The 20209-nt window shown below is 40.6% G+C and overlaps 1 protein-coding gene across 3 annotated transcripts in view; it reads left to right on the forward strand.

Moving 5' to 3' along the window:
• The window catches only part of STX11 (syntaxin 11), a 39115-nt gene extending 19660 nt beyond the window's left edge, over positions 1-19455 (forward strand). The window contains exons 2-3 of one of the 3 annotated variants that reach the window (XM_022558434.3): positions 2089-2131; positions 17082-19455. In XM_022558434.3, the coding sequence (XP_022414142.3) occupies positions 2089-2131; positions 17082-17950 (912 nt within the window). In that variant the 3' untranslated portion in view covers positions 17951-19455. Of the gene's footprint in view, positions 1-2068; positions 2132-17081 lie in introns of all 3 variants that reach the window. The other 2 variants (XM_022558442.2, XM_022558450.2) reach the window with 2 other exon arrangements.
• The last annotated feature ends 754 nt before the right edge of the window (positions 19456-20209 follow it).

The following is a 20209-nucleotide window of genomic DNA, read 5'->3' on the forward strand; positions in this document are numbered from 1 at the left end:
GGGTTGAGCATCAAGCTGCTATGAGACAGTGCCTCAGGGAGTCTTAGAGGCCCTTTTGTCCAGCTGAGAAGCGCTATGAGGCACCACGTTAAATTTTACAAAGGTCTTCACTCTGAGGCCATTTCTTGCTCTAAAATTCTTGTCCTCCAGCTGAAGAGACTGGAGAGATAAAAGATTTTCTTTTCCAGTCACGTGAGTTCTGGTTCTTCTCTATTTTCTCTAAATAATGCTTATTAACCAGATAATTCATTTTTCAGCTCATCCCTCTTTTGCAGAACCTTATATGCAGCTAGAAACACTCAGTGAACCTTTGCAACATTCCTCCTGGAGATCTCTGCAGCTAACTCCAAAGTTCACTGTGTATCTTTCATGCTGCCACAGACATCACTTTTGCCAGTTGTTTTGCTGCAGCAGAATGTGGGTTGCCTTTTTCCCTGACTGCTGTACAGTTTCCTCATCACTTCTCCACTCTCCACAGACAGTTTGCATGCTATTTTTCTGGGTTTTGCTAATAGTTATCTCACTACTTTTCACCTGCTGTCTGGTCCCAAAGCTGATACTGACTATTTTAGGTTTTTGTTATGGCAACATGCTACTTCTAGGTACCAATTTCTGTATGTTAGTTTTTGTGGCTTAAGAAACTGCTACAAATCTTAATGGCTTCAACAGCAATGATTAATTATTTCTCACAGTTCTTTCGATTGGCTGATCCATCTTCTGTTGGTGTCTCCTGGCTCATTCATGTGGCTACAGTCAGTCGGTGGGTTACCTGTGGGCTGGGTTCAGCCGGGATTACTAAAACCCCTGGGTCTCATCCTCCTGCAGGCTAGCCCAGGCTTCTTCATATGGTTGTATCAGGGGTCTGTTACAAGAGTAATAAGCTCTTTTGCACAAGTGCTTTTCAAGCCTCTGCTTGCATTATAGTTACTGACATCTCATTAGCCAAAGCAAGTTCCAGTCCAATGGCCGCACTCCAAATTCAAGAAGTTGAGAAATAGTCTATCCCTCTTGATTGGAGGACATGGAAAGAATGTTGGTTGAAAAATTTTTTTCAACTGTTCACAAAGAGTATGTACATATTTGGGGGGGAAAGAATGGGCCACATAGGAAGTCAGGTCAAGAAAGTAGGTTATGAATTGATGGTCATCACATCATGGAAATAATCTAACAATTTGGTGCTTTCATAGTTATTGTGAAGATTGTTGATGGGTTGGTTATATATATCAGTTGTCCGGTAAAAAGGCAGGCTCACATTGGACACTCTGGACACAGTTTGCCACTGACTGAGTTAGTTTTTCTTTCCTTGCTTTACTTAGTTTTGACTCTAGAGTGTTGCTGACCCACTTATAGCTTACCATTGTTAAATGCTTGGTTTTTATATAATTTCTTGGTCTGATACAACCTGTATGGGGAGAGAGAGGAATGTCAACAGCAGTATATGGAGATGACTGTGGTAAGGTTTGACCTTGTAACCATGAGGAAAGAGAAACATTTCAAAACAAAAGTGCATCATCACACAGTTCAAAGATGTTAGTAATGATTATCTGAGTCACCAATAAATTGTGTCCAATGTTCTCTCTTTAAGGAAGCAATGAAATATGTCAATGCAGTTTAGAAGAGGATTTCCAACAAAAAGGAGTGAATACTTTTCAAGTTTGAAGGGAGAAACTTTGGTTAGGTAAAAGTCACTTACACGAGAAAACCTCATGCACTGATGATGTTGGATAACTGAGATTTTTCTGCAGTCGTGTAAAAAATGCCAGCTGAAAATAATAATTTGTTTCCTTGGAGGATTAAAGAGGAGTAACCAGCCAACAGGATTAGGATCAGTGGCTTATAGGACTTTAAGAGGAAGAGGAACAGAAAAAGAAATGTAAAAATTCTGTGGGATTGTCCTTAGCTAGTATTATGAGTTGGAAAAGAAAAGTCATTAATGATTCTGAAAACTCTATTGACTTCTCTTTTTTAAAATACTCCATAAAAAAAAACTTTATATTTTTATGAAATATAAAGTTTAATTAAACTAGACTCAATGATTTATTCCCCATCATTTTTTCTTTCTACATAGATTTCCTCTGTATTTTCCAGACAAAAGTTTGCTTCACATTCCAAGGCCAAAGCCAAATCAGAGGTAAGATACAGCAACAACTGTGTTTGTTTGTAAATGCTGATACAGATAAAACTCGTATGGATGATTTGACCCTTGAACCTGGAGCGCTCCGCTCTTTACTTTCTCCCTTAGCAAGGCCATCTGCTAGCATTCTCTCAATTGTCAATTTTATGTCCCTGACTGTAAAACTTCTACCTCCAAGTATCAGTGCTTTGGTATTTCAACAGTCTTGGGTCAGTCATAACCACAGTGAATCTTTGTTAGAAGAGAATTATCTGTGATTGCTAGTAATTTTGTGGGCTTTTGGACAGTTGTGATGAGTGACTATACCTGATTGAGTGCTCTAATAACTGAAACATTACAGTGTTGGGGAGACTGATATGAAGAGATTATTGTGGGAGAGAAGGTAATGGTTGTAATAGTGAAAAGATTTTCATGTGTTCATCCAGATCTAGGTTATTAGAAGCTAATAATTGCTTCAAATATAAAACGTCAATTAGGGAATGCTACAATCTGGATGCTTGTGTTCCCCCCAAAATTGATGTGTTGAAATCCTAACCCCCAAGGTGATGGTATTGGGAGGTGAGGTCTTTGGGAAGTGACTAGGTCATGAGGGTGGAGCCCTCATGAATGGGATTAGTGGCCCCGTAAAAGAGACCCCAGAGAGCTTGCTTGCCACTTCTGCCATGTGAGGTTACCGTGAGAAGAAGGCCGAGGAAGCAGGCCTTTATGAACGAGGAAGCAGGCCTTTACCAGACAGAGAACCTGACCATGCTGGCACCCTGATTTCAGACTTCCAGCCTCCAGAACTGTGAGAAATAAATTTCCGTTGTTTATAAGCAAATTTCTGTTGCTTATAAGCCATCCAGTATGTAGTATGTTGTTACAGCAACTCAGATGGACTAAGACAGGGAGTAAGTTCCCTATAAGATTAACGATTTCAGAAACCTTTTTAGGGCGAGGCTCAGGAAAAAGAAGCTAGTGTAGCTTTGTGGTTTACAGAAGGGATCTCAAGTCAGATTTTCTGGATTCAGATCTCAGTTCCATATTTATTAACTGTGTGACTTTAGGCAAGTTGCTTAAAACACAGGTTTTACTTATTTGAGTGAAATTATTATTTATGGATCTGAATCAACCTGGCTGGGAAAGTACACTCCTTGCCCTTTAAGGGTCGTGTTACTATGGTGTGTCCTAAAAAGTAACCGCTAAATTACTGTGACACAGGACCTATGGGATTTCCTGGCCCCTACTGCAGGTCTGTGGTGGTAATGGGTAGGAGTGACCGGGCAAGGTGGTCGAGAAAGGTGTTTTTAGGGTGATCCTGTAGGGCTGTGCAAGTTGTGTTCAGCACAAGGATGAGTGGGGGCTGGAAACCTGTCCCATGCCCAGATTATCAGTCCCTGTGCCCTGGAGCAGGGCTGCATCCACCCAGAGATGTCATATGGCAGATGTCATATGGTCCCTATACAAGGGCTCATCAAGGCACCATATGGACCAGTGGTGGACCTAGGCATAAAGACACATTCTGATTTGTAATCATCATTTTCTTTTTTTTTTTTTTTTTTTTTTTTTTTTTTTTTGCGGTACGCGGGCCTCTCACTGTTGTAGCCTCTCCCGTTGCGGAGCACAGGCTCCGGACACGCAGGCTCAGCGGCCATGGCTCACGGGCCCAGCCGCTCCGCGGCATGTGGGATCTTCCCAGACCGGGGCACGAACCTGTGTCCCCTGCATCGGCAGGCGGACTCTCAACCACTGCGCCACCAGGGAAGCCCCATCATTTTCTTTTAACAAGATTTTTTAAATTGGTATAAAATCAGGATATAGGAGATAGAGATTATAAAATCTGAAAATCAAAATGTGGGTGCTACATTTCTTGTTTTTTGTGGGATTTTTTTTTTTTTGGCCACACCCTGAGGCATGCAGGATCTTAGTTCCCCAACCAGGGATTGAACCTGTGCCCCCTGCAGTGGAAGCACGGAGCCTTAATCACTGGACCGCCAGGGAAGTCCCTGGGTGCTACGTTTCAAGTCACTGCTTGAAAGTGCTCATTTGGAGCATATGTCTGGGGGCAGGATCTTTTTAGTTTTACCAGTAATTGAATCCTCTGTGTGTTTATATGTGTGTGTATGTGTGTGTCTAAATGTGTACTTTAGTTTCTGTTGAAACAAGAATCCTAAACTTTCTGGACTCACATTACATAGGAGTAGTCTCTAAAACATCTCTTCATTGTAAATACAGAAAGGAAAGCTCTTCCCTGCTTTTGGATTCCTTCCCCTCCTGTAATCTATAAGTTGATCTCCATAATAAACCTCATATGATTTGTATATCCACTGCTCCGCATTGTATGTCCCTGTGTCTGAAGTTTCTCACATATTGCTACGAAACAGGGATAGGTTTTTATTTTTTCCTGGTAGTAGGCAAAATTTACTCAGTATAGGTATTGCTTAAGGTATTATAATGTATGTATTATATAAAGATCTCTTTTAAACTTAATTCTCTCTTTAAAGACCTTATCTCCAAATAGAATTATATTCTGAAGTACTGGGATTAGGGCTTCAACATATGAATTTCTGGTGGACAGGAGGGGGCTGGGGGCAACTTAGCCCGAAACTATGTACGAACAGTTTTTTTCTTGTTCTCCTTAAAATAAGTCGGCACAAAGCCTCTCTTTTATGATCAGAGATACGACTATGTGTTGTTGTTTATAACTGGTTCCCTTAGAAGCAAGTAAGGAATAATGCTTTCATTGGTTATTCCTTGTAGCACCCAGCATGTTGCGTTGTTTAGGTAGTCATAACTCCCACTCATTGATCTTCTGAGGTAGGTAGAAACCTATTTTCTGAATCTTCCTTTCCCTATCTTTCTGAATCCTTCCGTATCAGTTGTTTGCTTATCAAAACTGCCCCAACCTGGGGACTATTATCATTCAGTATTGCATGATGTTTATGAATAAAAAGCTGCTATGGTAAGTATCTATGGAATGGGTCACAAATTTGAATGTGCATTAAAATCACCCATAGGTCATCCTAGACCCTCTGAATCAGAACCTCCATGGTCTCAGCCATCTGTAATGTTTGTGGCTCTCCAAAAGTTGCTGTTGCGTCCTAAAGTCTGAGAGTCACTGAGCTACCATCATCTGTCTCTTTATTTTCTCTTACATTAAATCATATTGCCCAACGAAAGAAGGCTTACATAATTTCCCCAACTTCCCTATGGGATTCAGGTCTCAGGACAGATGACATACGTGCCTGAAAAGAAAATTAGAAAACAGAAGCAGATTTCTGGTAGCTGGTTGTAAATTTTCTTTTAAATTCTTCATCTCCATGTGAATCAAAGCAGGGTTTATTTTAACAACTTTATGAATACAATTTACCAAAGTTTATTACATTATCCTTTATCATAATGAGATAGGAAAGTCAACAGAATTGTTTGACTTTTCTTTCTCATTTGCCACAGTTCCCTTTTTCAGATATCACCATATAGAACTAGGCTCTTGAGTGTGTAGCTTATTTTGATGTTCTTTCTATGCCTACTTCTATATTTTGGTATAACTACAGTAAGGAGTACATTTTAACCTTTTTTTTTGTTTTAACATCTTTATTGGAGTATAATTGCTTTACAGTGGTGTGTTATTTTCTGTTTTATAACAAAGTGAATCAGCTATACATATACATATATCCCCATATTTCCTCCCTCTTGCGTCTCCCTCCCACCCTCCGTATCCCACCTCACTAGGTGGTCACAAAGCTCCGAGCTGATCTCCCTGTGCTATGTGCTGCTTCCCACTAGCTATCTGTTTTACATTTGGTAGTGTATATATGTCAATGCTGCTCTCTCACTTCGTCCCAGCTTACCCTTCCCCCTCCCCGTGTCCTCAAGTCCATTCTCTACGTCTGCGTCTTTATTCCTGTCCTGCCCCTAGGTTCTTCATAACCTTTTTTTTTTTTTTTTAGATTCCATATGTATGTGTTAGCATACAGTATTTATTTTTCTCCTTCTGACTTATTTCACTTTGTATGAAAGTCTCTAGGGCCATCCGCCTCACTACAAATAACTCAATTTTGTTTCCTTTTATGGCTGAGTAATATTCCATTGTATATAAGTGCCACATCTTCTTTATCCATTCATCAGTTGATGAACACTTAGGTTGCTTCCATGTCCTGGCTACTGTAAATAGAACTGCAATGAACATTGTGGTACATGTCTCTTTTTGAATTATGGTTTTTCAGGGATATGCCCAGTAGTGGGATTGCTGGGTCGTATGGGAGTTCTATTTTTAGTTTTTTAAAGAACCTCCATACTGTTCTCCATAGTGGCTGTATCAATTTACATTCCCACCAACGGTGCAAGAGGGTTCCCTTTTCTCCACACCCTCTCCAGCATTTTTTGTTTCTAGATTTTTTGATGGCCATTCTGACTGGTGTGAGGTGATACCTCATTACAGTTTTGATTTGCATTTCTCTAATGATTAATGATGTTGAGCATTCTTTCATGTGTTTGTTGGCAGTCTGTATATCTTCTTTGGAGAAATGTCTATTTAGGTTTTCTGCCCATTTTTTGGATTGTGTTGTGTTTTTTTTTGTTATTGAGCTGCATGAGCTGCTTGTAAATTTTGGAGATTAATCCTTTGTCAATTGCTTCATTTGCAAATATTTTCTCCCATTCTGAGGGTGGTCATTTGGTCTTGTTTATGGTTTCCTTTGCTGTGCAAAAGCTTTTAAGTTTCATTAGGTCCCATTTGTTTATTCTTGTTTTTATTTCCATTTCTCTAGGAGGTGGGTCAAAATGTATCTTGCTGTGATTTATGTCATAGAGTGTTCTGCCTATTTTTTCCTCTAAGAGTTTTATAGTGTCTGGCCTTACATTTAGGTCTTTAATCCATTTTGAGTTTATTTTTGTGTATGGTGTTACGGAGTGTTCTAATTTCATTCTTTCACATGTAGCTGTCCAGTTTTCCCAGCACCACTTATTGAAGAGGCTGTCTTTTCTCCATTGTATATTCTTGCCTCCTTTATCAAAAATAAGGTGACCATATGTGCATGGGCTTATCTCTGGGTTTTCTATCCTGTTCCATTGATCTATATTTCTGTTTTTGTGCCAGTACCATACTGTCTTGATGGCTGTAGCATTGTAGTATAGTCTGAAATCAGGGAGCCTGATTCCTCCAGCTCCATTTTTCGTTCTCAAGATTGCTTTGGCTATTCGGGGTCTTTTGTGTTTCCATACAAATTGTGAATTTTTTTTTCTAGTTCTGTGAAAAATGTCATTGGTGATTTGATAGGGATTGCATTGAACCTGTAGATTGCTTTGGGTAGTAGAGTCATTTTCACAATGTTGATTCTTCTGATGCATGAACATGGTATATCTCTCCGTTTGTATCATCTTTAATTTCTTTCAGCAGTGTCTTATAGTTTTCTGCATACAGGTCTTTTGTCTCCTTAGGTAGGTTTATTCTTAGGTATTTTATTCTTTTTGTCATAGTGGTAAATGGGAGTGTTTCCTTAATTTTTCTTTCAGATTTTTCAGCATTAGTGTATAGGAATGCAAGAGATTTCTGTGCATTAATTTTGTATCCTGCTACTTTACCCAATTCATTGATTAGCTCTAGTAGTTTTCTGGTAGTATCTTTAGGATTCTCTATGTATAGTATCATGTCATATGCAAACAGTGACAGCTTTACTTCTGTTCCGATTTGGATTCCTTTTATTTCTTTTTTTTCTCTGACTGCTGTGGCTAAAACTTCCAAAACTATGTTGAATAATAGTGGTGAGAGTGGACAGCCTTGTCTTGTTCCTGATCTTAGAGGAAATGGCTTCAGTTTTTCACCATTGAGAACGATGTTGGCTGTGGATTTGTCATATATGGCCTTTATTATGTGGAGGTAAGTTCCCTCTCTGCCTACTTTCTGGAGGGTTTTTACCATAAATGGGTGTTGAATTTTGTCAAAAGCTTTTTCTTCGTCTATTGAGATGATCATATGGTTTTTCTCCTTCAATTTGTTAATATGGTTTATCACATTGATTGAGTTACATATATTGAAAAAATCCTTGCATTCCTGGGATAAGCCCCACTTGATCATGGTGTATGATCCTTTTAATGTGCTGTTGGATTCTGTTTGCTAGTATTTTGCTGAGGATTTTTGCATCTATGTTCATCAGTGATATTGGCCTGTAGTTTTCTTTCTTTGTGACATCTTTGTCTGGTTTTGGTATCAGGGTGATGGTGGCCTCGTAGAATGAGTTTGGGTGTGTTCCTCCCTCTGCTATATTTTGGAAAAGTTTGAGAAGGATAGGTGTTAGCTCTTCTCTAAATGTTTGGTAGAATTCACCTGTGAAGCCATCTGGTTCTGGGCTTTTGTTTCTTGGAAGATTTTTAATCACAGTCTCAATTTCAGTGCTTGTGATTGGTCTGTTTATGTTTTCTATTTCTTCCTGGTTCAGTCTTGGGAAGTTGTGCTTTTCTAAGAATTTGTCCATTTTTTTCAGGTTGTCCATTTTATTGGCATATAGTTGCTTGTAGTAATCTCTCATGATCCTTTGTATTTCTGCAGTGTCAGTTATTACTTCTCCTTTTTCGTTTCTAATTCTGTTGATTTTTCTCCCTTTTTTTCTTGGTGAGTCTGGCTAATGGTTTATCAATTTTGTTTATCTTCTCAAAGAACCAGCTATTAGTTTTACTGATCTTGGCTATCATTTCCTTCATTTCTTTTTCATTTATTTCTGCTCTGATCTTTATGATTTCTTTCCTTCTGCTAACTTTGGGGTTTTTTTGTTCTTCTTTCTCTAATTGCTTTAGGTGTAAGGTTAGGTTGTTTATTTGAGATGTTTCTGGTTTCTTGAAGTAGGATTGTATTGCTATAAAATTCCCTCTTAGAACTGCTTTTGCTGCATCCCATAGGTTTTGGGTCATCGTGTTTTCATTGTCATTTGTTTGTAGGTACTTTTTGATTTCCTCTTTGATTTCTTCAGTGAGCTTTTGGTTATTTAGTAGTGTATTGTTTAGCCTCCATGTGTTTGTATTTTTTACAGATTTTTTTTCCTGGAATTGATATCTAGTCTCATAGCGTTGTTGTCGGAAAAGATACTTGATACGATTTCAATTTTCTTAAATTTACCAAGGCTTGATATGTGACCCAAGATATGATCTATCCTGGAGAATGTTCCATGAGAACTTGAGAAGAAAGTATATTCTGTTGCTTTTGGATAGAATGTTCTATAAATATCAATTAAGTCCATCTTGTTTAATGTATCATTTAAAGCTTGTGTTTCCTTATGTATTTTCATTTTGGATGATCTGTCCATTGGTGAAAGTGGGGTGTGTTAAAGTCCCCTACTATGATTCTCTGTTGATTTCCCCTTTTATGGCTGTTAGCATTGCCTTATGTATTGAGGTGCTCCTGTGTTGGGTGCATAAATATTTATAATTGTTATAGCTTCTTCTTGGATTGATCCCTTGATCATTATGTAGTGTCCTTCTTTGTCCCTGGTAATAGTCTTTATTTTAAAGTCTATTTTGTCTGATATGAGAATTGCTACTCCAGCTTTCTTTTGATTTCCATTTGCATGGAATACCTCTTTTCATCCCCTCACTTTCAGTCTGTGTGTATCCCTAGGTCTGAAGTGGTTCTCTTCTAGACAGCATATATATATGGGTCTTGTTTTTGTATCCATTGAGCCAGTCTGTGTCTTTTGGTGGGAGCATTTAATCCATTTACATTTAAGGTAATTATCGATATGTATGTTCCTATTACCATTTTCTTAATTGTTTTGGGTTTGTTATTGTAGGTCTTTTCCTTCTCTTGTGTTTCCTGCCTAGGGAAGTTCCTTTAGCATTTGTAAAGCTGGTTTGGTGGTGCTGAATTCTCTTAGCTTTTGCTTGTCTCTAAAGGTTTTAATTTCTCCATTGAATCTCAGTGAGATCCTTGCTGGGTAGACTAATCTTGGTTGTAGGTTTTTCCGTTTCATCATTTTAAATATGTCTTGCCACTCCCTTCTGGCTTGCAGAGTTTCTGCTGAAAGATCAGCTGTTAACCTTATGGGGATTCTCTTGTATGTTATTTGTTGTTTTTCCCTTACTGCTTTTAATATTTTTTCTTTGTATTTAATTTTTGATAGTCTGATTAATATGTGTCTTGGCGTATTTCTCCTTGGATTTATCCTGTATGGGACTCTTTGTGCTTCCTGGACTTGATTGACTATTCCCTTTCTCATATTAGGGAAGTTTCCAACTATAATCTCTTCAAATATTTTCTCAGTCCCTTTCTTTTTCTCTTCTTCTTCTGGGACCCCTATAATTCAAATGTTGGTGCATTTAGTATTGTCCCAGAGGTCTCTGAGATGTTCCTCAATTCTTTTCATTCTTTTTTCTTTATTCTGCTCTGAAGTGGTTATTTCCACTATTTTATCTTCCAGGTCACATATCCGTTCTTCTGCCTCAGTTATTCTGCTATTGATTCCTTCTAGAGTATTTTTAATTTCATTTACTGTGTTGTTCATCATTGTTTGTTTGCTCTTCAGTTCTTCTAGGCCCTTGTGAAACGTTTCTTGTATTTTCTCCATTCTATTTCCAAGATTTTGGATCATCTTTACTGTCATTACTCTGAATTCTTTTTCAGGTAGACTGCCTATTTCCTCTTCATTTGTTAGGTCTGGTGGGTTTTTACCTTGCTTCTTCATCTGCTGTGTGTTTCTCTGTGTTCTCATTTTGCTTAACTTACTGTGTTTGGGGTCTCCTTTTCGCAGGTTGCAGGTTTGTAGTTCCCGTTGTTTTTGGTGTCTGCCCACAGTATCTAAAGTTGGTTCAGTGGGTTGTGTAGGTTTCCTGGTGGAGGCAACTAGTGCCTGTGTTCTGGTGGATGAGGCTGGATCTTGTCTTTCTGGTGGGCAGGACCGCATACGGTGGTGTGTTTCAGGGTGTCTGTGACCTTCTTATGATTTTAGGCAGCCTCTCTACTAATGGGTGGGGTTGTGTTCCTGTCTCACTAGTTGTTTGGCATAGGGTGTCCAGCACTGTAGCTTGCTGGTCGTTGAGTTGAGCTGGGTCTTAGCGTTGAGATGGAGATCTCTGGGAGAGCTTTCGCCAATTGATATTACATGGAGCCAGGAGGTCTCTGGTGGACCAGTGTCCTGAACTTGGCTCTCCCACCTCAGAGGTGCAGGCCTGACACCCGGCTGGAGCACCAAGACCCTGTCAGCCACATGGCTCAGAAGAAAAGGGAGAAAAAAGGAAAGAAAAAGAGAAAGTATAAAGAAATAAAGTTTTTAAAATAAAAAAATTTTTAATTATTAAAAATAAAAAATTTTTAAAGTAAAAAAAAAAAGAAAAAAGGAAGAAGAGGGCAACCAAACCAAGAAACAGATCCATCAATGATAACAAGTGCTAAAAACTATATTAAAAAAAAACAAAATAATAATGGACAGACAGAACCCTAGGACAAACGGTAAAAGCAAAGCTATACAGACAAAATCACACAAAGAAGCATACCCATACACACTCACAAAACGAGAAAAAGAAAATAAATATATATATCTATATATGAAAGAAAAAGGAAGACAGCAACCAAATCAATAAACAAATCTACCAATGATAATAAACGCTAAATACTAAACTAAGATAAACATAAACCCAGAAACCAGTCAGTCGTATACAGCAAACCCCAAGTCTACAGTTGCTCCCAAAGTCCATCGCCTCAATTTTGCAATGATTCGTTGTCTATTCAGGTATTCCACAGATGCAGGTACATCAAGTTGATTGTGGAGATTTAATCCGCTGCTCCTGAGGCTGCTGGGAGAGATTTCCCTTTCTCTTCTTCGTTCGCACAGCTTCCGGGGCTCAGCTTTGGATTTGGACCCGCCTCTGCGTGTAGGTTGCCTGAGGGCATCTGTTCTTTGCTCAGACAGGACGGGGTTAAAGGAGCAGCTGATTCAGGGGCTCTGGCTCACTCAGGCCGGGGGGAGGGAGGGGTACGGAGGCGGGGCGCACCTGCGGCGGCAGAGGCCGGCGTGACGTTGCACCAGCCTGAGGCACGCCGTGCGTTCTCCCGGGGAAGTTGTCCCTGGATCCCGGGACCTTGGCAGTGGCGGGCTGCACAGTCTCCCGGGAGGGGAGGTGTGGATAGTGACCTGTGCTGGCACACAGGCTTCTTGGTGGCGGCAGCAGCAGCCTTAGCGTCTCATGCCCGTCTCTGGGGTCCGCGCTGATAGCCGTGGCTCGCGCCCGTCCCTGGAGCTCGTTTAGGTGGTGCTCTGAATCCCCTCTCCTCGCTCACCCCGAAACAATGGTTTCTTGCCTCTTCAGCAGGTCCATACTTTCTCCCAGACTCCCTCCCGGCTAGCCGTGGTGCACTAAACCCTTCAGGCTGTGTTCATGCCGCCAACCCCAGTCCTCTCCCTGCGCTCCGCCCAAAGCCCGAGCCTCAGCTCCCAGCCCCGCCCGCCCCGGCGGGTAAGCAGACAAGCCTCTCGGGCTGGTGAGTGCCGGTTGGCCCTGATCCTCTGTGAGGGAGTCTCTCCGCATTGTCCTCCGCACCCCTGTTGCTGCGCTGTCCTCCGCGGCTCCAAAGCTTACCCGCCTCCGCCACCCACAGTCTCCGCCCGCGAAGGGTCTTCCTAGTGTGTGGACACCTTTCCTCCTTCACAGCTCCGTCCCACTGGTGCAGGTCCCATCCCTATTCTTTTGTCTCTGTTTTTCCTTTTTTCTTTTGCCCTACCCAGGTACGTGGGGGATTTCTTACCTTTTGGGAGGTCTGAGGTCTTCTGCCAGCGTTCAGTAGGTGTTCTGTAGGAGTTGTTCCACGTGTAGGTGTATTTCTGATGTATTTGTGGGGAGGAAGGTGATCTCCACGTCTTACTCCTCTGCCATCTTGAAGGTCTCCCCCATTTTAACCTTTTGGGGAACAGTTTTAGAAGCCTCTTGGTTGACTTTTTTCTGTTGTAGTTTTCCTAATGTTTCCTCCTTGGCAACCAGGAAACCTTCTAGATCAGTGGGACCAACTCATTTGGGGCTGGGCTGGGCCAGAAAAGGTGGGCCGGAAGGCAAGGTAAAGGCTACTTTCTTGTCTACACCTGCAGAGAGAATCTTGAGTTCCCCACACCCTTCCTGACTCTCTCCTTACCAGATTATGGACTTGAGCCTTCAAGTGAGCTTAGACCTTCACCTGATTTAGGACCCATGGCTTCATGTTGTTAGGTCTTGAGAAGGGGTGACTGCCTCTGACTATATTCTTCCAAGGCCATTTTCTATATGATTGCAGTGCACTTTGCTCTTCATATTATGAATGAAATAATCCCCCCAAATAGCTTTTTCGGGGCTTTAGGAGAGTAATACAGAGCCTGGGACCTGTCTAGGAGTAGTGGGAGACCAACAAGCAGGCTCCTAATGTTCTGGTGTGTGGTGCTTCCCCTTAACCACCCTTACCTTCCATGATAGTGCCTCCCAAGCCTTCCTTGCATCCATCACCATTTCTTGCCTTGTTCATCAAAATTTATCCATTCTCTGTCCTATCCCCTTGTTTCAGAGTAGAATATATTGGATACTAACATAAGCAGATAAATACAGCTCAACTTGATGCTAGTCAACTAATGTACTTTCCCCATGTCATATAAGGTGATAACCTGATTGCAATGCATGCACCTTAAAGAAGGACTTTAAAAAGTTAGTCCTTTACATATATACACTACCAAATGTAGAATAGATAGCTAGTGGGAAGCAGCCGCATAGCACAGGGAGGTCAGCTCGGTGCTTTGTGACCACCTAGAGGGGTGGGATAGGGAGGGTGGGAGGGAGACACAAGAGGGAGGGGATATGGGGATATGTGTACATGTATAGCTGATTCACTTTGTTATACAGCAGAAACTAACACAACATTGTAAAGCAATTACACTCCAATAATGATGTTAAAAAAATAATGCAACAAATATTTCACTTTCACATTTTTCAATAAAAAAAGAAGTTAGTCCTTTAAACAAATATTTATAGTTTTCTGGGGCTTCATTTAATTAATAAATCTATATGGAAATTATAAAAATGTTGGAAAATACAGAATAGCACAAGGAAGTAATTAAAACCATTTATAATTCCACAATTTGAAGAAAACTACATCTTGATGTGTATTATTCAAGTCTTTATTTCAGGATGTATGCACGGTAGCACTGCTCATTCTCTTCCCTTTACATAGTTTTTCTACCCAAAATGGTATTTACACTTTTCATCCCATTATAGCCTTCTAAACTCTGTGATTATGTGGCAGTCAATAGCTCATTTTTGCGCCTTTAAATCGTTTTTGAATTTCTGTGAAAACTGTGGTGATGAAAATATTTACAGCAGTGAGCTTCACATACCCCTGCATATATCCTTACAATAAATGTACTTAAGACAAAACAAATACACATTTTAAAAGCTTTTATACATACTATTAAACTGCCCTCAAAAAGGTTCTATCAATTTGCCCTCCTATAAGCATTTTTTTCAGTGTTCACAGAATTCTCTTTTAAATCATTATCTAAAAAAGTTTCTGCCAACTTAGGGGGCAAAAAGAAATCTCAGTGGTTGAATTTGCATTTCCTTGTTTTGATAGTGAAGTCCCTCATGCTCACCTTTATACACCTGCCGGAGATAGTTGACTGTAGTGGTTAAGTGGGGCTACTCTAGAGCCGGACTCTTCACTTACCAGGGACCTTGGGTACGTTCCTTAACCTCCTTAAACTCACTTACCAACTCTGATAATGACAACACCTACTTCATGAAGTCTGTATGAAGACTAAAGAGGGTAGCACATGAAAAGGGCTTAGAACATGTTTACTGGCATTACAGTAAGTACCTGATACATATTAACTATCCCTGTGTTCGCTGGCATTTATAGTTCTTCTTATATGAATTGCCTTTTCATCGTCTTTGTTTGGGCAAGTGGTTTTTTTGTTTTGGGGAGGCAGATGTTTTTAATATTGATACATTAAGTAAGTTAACCCATTATCTGCCATATATTGAAATCCCCCCCCCAACTTGTGGTGTGTCTTTAAATTTTGTTCAAAATGAGGAAATATTTGGATATCAGGCAGTTCAGGCCAGGGAAGGCATAGTTTTGGTCCAGCCTGGGTCTTTTTTCTGCCTCTCAGTTGTGCTTCTAGGAGTCACCTTCCCCATCACTGAGAAAGTCCAGTATTGATTTTTGTCACTAGAAAGCAGAAATGGCATTTTAAGCAGGATAACTTGTATTAAAAATCACCACTATGGAATAAAACCTTGCTTAATTTATGTAAATAATGACTATGGCAGACAAGAACCTGTGGTTAGTATTTCACCATTTTCCATTTATCACTAAATCCAACTTGTCAGCATTCCATTAGTGGGGTGGTAAAATTAATTACTTCAACTTGAGAGAAGCTTCTAATTTGAGAGCAAGATCCCTGATAGATTGAGTAGCCATTAAATGCTGCTATTGACATTTTCCCTCTCTTTTCTGCAAATTATATAGTAGAAAGAAATCTTTCTAGCCACGAAATCTTATATAAAAGGGCAAAATGTTTATTATTTTGACATCTGTACATGCTATTAAAAATGAAAGTTTTTACTTCATTGGAAAAAATATGGACATAGAGAACACGGTTGTGCCTTGCTAAGCAGGGAACTGATCAGAACCACTCTTACAAAACCATGGAAATTCTGTTTGAGCTGCCAACTCGTTTCAAGAAGCCATTAAAAGTGGGCAAATATTGCTGCTCTGTGATGGATAAATGGGAGTTACATTACTGCTACAGGGCTTGTGTACGATTGAAATTTTCCATATAAAACTTTTTTTTAAGTTTTGTTAATGATACACTACTAGGGACCTCGGGAAAAGCTGAACATCTTTCACTTCTGATTCTTCATCTGGCTTGTGCTATGTGATTCCCACCTAGATAAATATCTTCTTTCTGCTCACCTCTCCTACTTACTAAAATCGCATAAAACACTTAACTATTTCTCTATCTCTTTTACTCTTAATATCTTCCAGTAGAATATATTTTGGGGGTTTTCCCCCAAATATTTTTAAGCACTGAGTATCAAACAGACATTCAAACTCTGAAGTATGTACAGGTGATATTAGGCAGAAGAGCAAGGAGATTTCAGCTTCCACCAAATTTTATACTTCCTTTTTAGATTTTTGTCTTTGTTCATTTTGTTGTTGTTTTACTTTAAGCATGTTTTATTCTTATAACATTTTTAAGATAAAAAATTAAACGATGATTTCTATCACTAAAAAAATATTCTTGGGCTTCCCTGGTGGCACAGTGGTTGAGAGTCCGCCTGCCGATGCAGGGGACACGGGTTCGCACCCCGGTCCGGGAAGATCCTACATGCCGCGGAGCGGCTGGGCCCATGAGCCATGGCCGTTGAGCCTGCGCGTCCGGAGCGTGTGCTCCGCAACGGGAGAGGCCATAGCAGTGAGAGGCCCGCATACGCAAAAAAAAAAAAAAGTCTTATGATGTACAGGATGCTCACCACTGCTGAAATAGACACAGGATAGACAACACTTAGAGTTGGCCCCAAAGCCTTGTAAATTGACTGGCCTTAATTAACAATCATTATCCTTGCAAGTCTTTTCTTATTTTTCTTTTCTCTGGTGTGCTTTGATTTGCGATTATTGGAGAACTGTAAAGCAAGAAAAAGAGTTGGATTCCCAATGCAATCTAAAATTTGAAATTGCTGATTGAGTTCCGGGCACCTCCGCTATTGCACTGAGATACTACAAGCTATAAAATACAAGTGTGTTCGTGACTCTCAGTCATATTAGTCCTTTACTCATAAGCAAAATGTTATGAAACATTTAGCTCCTTTAGTGCATTTCTTACCTACACCCAGGAGTAAAGAATTGGGAGTGCTGAGCAGTGAGCAGAAGGTTTCTTTATTTCAATCTTTAATTCCCTCAATGCAAATATCTGACTCTCAGTTAATTAAGTTCTGAGGAATTTAACCTCAGTATCTCTATTTACAGGCATAATGAAGGACCGGCTAGTAGAACTTGTGGAGTTAACCAAGCGGTATGAACAGCAGTTCCCAGACAAGGACAATGAATTTGACTCGCCCCCCGAGGATATCGTGTTCGAGACGGACCACATCCTGGAATCCTTGTACCGAGACATCCAGGACCTTCAGGATGAAAACCAGCAGCTAACTTACGACGTGAAGCGGCTGGGAAAGCAGAATACCCGCTTCCTCACGTCCATGAGACGCCTCAGCAGCATCAAGCGGGACACCAACTCGATTGCCAAGGACATCAAGGCCCGGGGCGAGAGCATCCACCGCAAGCTGAGCGCCATGAAGGCGCTGAGCGAGGTCGCCGAGGCCCAGCACGGCACGCACTCGGCCGTGGCGCGCATCGCGCGCGCACAGTACAGCGCTCTCACCCGCCCGTTCCAGGCCGCCATGCTCGAGTACAACCAGGCCGAGATGAAGCAGCGCGAAAACTGCAAGATCCGCATCCAGCGCCAGCTGGAGATCATGGGCAAGGACGTGTCGGGCGACCAGATCGAGGACATGTTCGAACAAGGCAAGTGGGACGTGTTCTCAGAGAACCTGCTGGCTGACGTGAAGGGCGCGCGAGCGGCCCTCAACGAGATCGAGAACCGCCACCGTGAGATGCTGCGGCTGGAGAGCCGCATCCGCGACCTGCACGACCTCTTCCTGCAGATGGCCATGCTGGTGGAGCAGCAGGCTGACACCCTGGACGTCATCGAGTTCAACGTGCAGAAGACCCTCGACTACACCGGCCAGGCTAAGGTGCAGGTGAGCAAGGCCGTGCAGTACAAGAAGAAGAACCCCTGCCGGACCGTCTGCTGCTTCTGCTGCCCCTGCCTCAACTAGCAGAAGGCCCAGGCCGCCACACCCCATCCCCAGCAGGAATGGGAGGGGAAGCACACTGGGAAAGATTTTGAGGCTGTCTGCACTGGGGTGAGTTGCCCTAATCCCTAGGGACCTCAGTCTTTAGAGAAGGAAAAAACTCGGTCCCAGAATTCCAGTCCAGCTCGTACTTGGAAAGAGAGTTGATCCCACCCGCTGTTTCATCTGTAAGGACAGATGCCTACTGAAGTTTTGTGAGGTCATTATATGGCACATAGCACCCTTGCCTCTTAAAGGAAGCCAAATAAGGAACTGACGTGGTAGCGTACTCTACGGTAGATGTCCAAGGCATGTTTGTACATGGACCTCTAGGAGGAAGTCAGTCCTGCATCGGCTCACAGTATGAACTCCTTATCAAGGCTTCATTTACCCTATCCTGAAAGTACCTCTGTTGTGTTCATTTTTGAGTGAACTGATCTTGGGAAAAACTGCACATCTGCCATTTCTGATTCTTCATCTGGTTTACGCTATGTGATTCCCGCCTGGATGTATATCTTCTTTCTGCTCACCTCCTCTACTTATTAAAATTACATTTAACACTTACTATTATTTCCTTACCTCTTACTTTTAATATCTTCCATCAGAATGTAATTTGGGATTTTTTTTTTCCAAAGAGTTTTAAGCACTGAGTATTGAACAGGCACTCAAATTGAAGTATGTTTGTCACATTATATATATTTTTCATAAATAAAAATAATTTAAAATTTATCTTTGTACTTGATTATTACAAATGCACATATATGTAAATGTAAACTACCAATATTTACTAATGCATGTACATAATGACCAGTTGGTTTAACTTCACTTTTGTAAATATGGTATATAAACATCCATGAAACATTTTTACTGGTTGTTGGTGTTGGTTTGCTTGTTATGAGTTTATCTCACTCTGATCTGCATCTCCATAGTCCAGTTTGGGTCAAAACTTTATTTTGAACAACTCTGTGTTGGTTACAATGGTAAAGAACAGGTGTCAAATGCTGAAAATGCATACGGAACTAGAAATATTAAAAAACAGTCTTAGAAATAATTACTTTTGTTTTACTGTGGCCCATTCTTTTCATGCATGGCAATGTAGTAATTTAAAATAAAATAATTCTGGTCACGTTAGTTTAATATACATTACATTATAAACATCCCGTTTATGCATTTGTGTGTTGACCATTTAAATCTTAGTCTGCGTTTTCAATTACTCTTTTAAAAAATTTTCTACTACCTGCTTGAGGCTTCAACAACTGGATGGAACTCTGAGTGGCGGGGGGTGAAAAATAATTCACATGGGGTATGTTGCTTTCTCTCCTGAGTTATTTATAATAGTTTAGCAAAATCATCATGTTTTGGAGATTTGGTTTCATTTGCAAGCTTTGTAATGCCCTTACCTGCACTTACCATGTTTCCTGTCTTTCTTTTGAGTCAACTATTAACTCTTTCTACTTATTTAATAAAAGAGAGAGTTTATTCAGTGGTCATTATTCTCGCATCCTTCAGACAGTGAACTTTTAAAAGGAGTAAGAAGAGTATGTGAACTCTTTGGAACTCACTGACTAATCTGCTTATGACCATGGCATCTAGCCCTGCTCCTAATTTTAATTTCATGGTTAAATATGAGAATCGTGGAAACCAAGTCCCACTGGGCTCTTCTCAGATTTCTCCCAATTCTTTCTCAGCTAACTCCAGGGATAGGTTTCACCTATGACCTAATTAACTTTCTCTAAAAAAAAAAGTCTTCACACAGCTCCATTGCTATGTCTTTCATGGTAGGGAAGAGATATTGGAAATACAGGCCACCAGCTAGTCTCCGTAAGAGAGAATAGTTCATGAATTCAACCCATAAAGCAGTTTCTTCGTTTGGAATCATTCATAAAAGTCAAGGAGTTTGCTGGCTGTATGTATTTTTTAATTCCCCACATTTCACATTGGAGAATTAGGTAAAAACTTCACTTTAGTGTACTAAGAGATTAGTGTACTGCTGTTTATTGAAAAGGCAAGAATTTTTCTTCCTGGTTTTTAGTAATTGTCTGGGTGTGGCATAGTGGTTAAGAACACAGATTCAGGACCCTACTCTCTGGGTTCAAAACATGACTTTGCCATATACCAACTGTATAATTTGGGCACGTTACTTAACCTCCCTGTGCCTCAGTTTCCTCATCTGTAAAATGGATATAATAGGACCTACCTCATAGAGTTGTTGGAAGAAATAAATGACTAAATATGCAAAAGCAC

Source organism: Delphinapterus leucas, chromosome 12 (assembly GCF_059928025.1).
Source record: "Delphinapterus leucas isolate spDelLeu-1000000601 "Yukka" chromosome 12, BTC_Dleu_Yukka2, whole genome shotgun sequence".
In the NCBI taxonomy this organism is placed as follows: domain Eukaryota; kingdom Metazoa; phylum Chordata; class Mammalia; order Artiodactyla; family Monodontidae; genus Delphinapterus; species Delphinapterus leucas.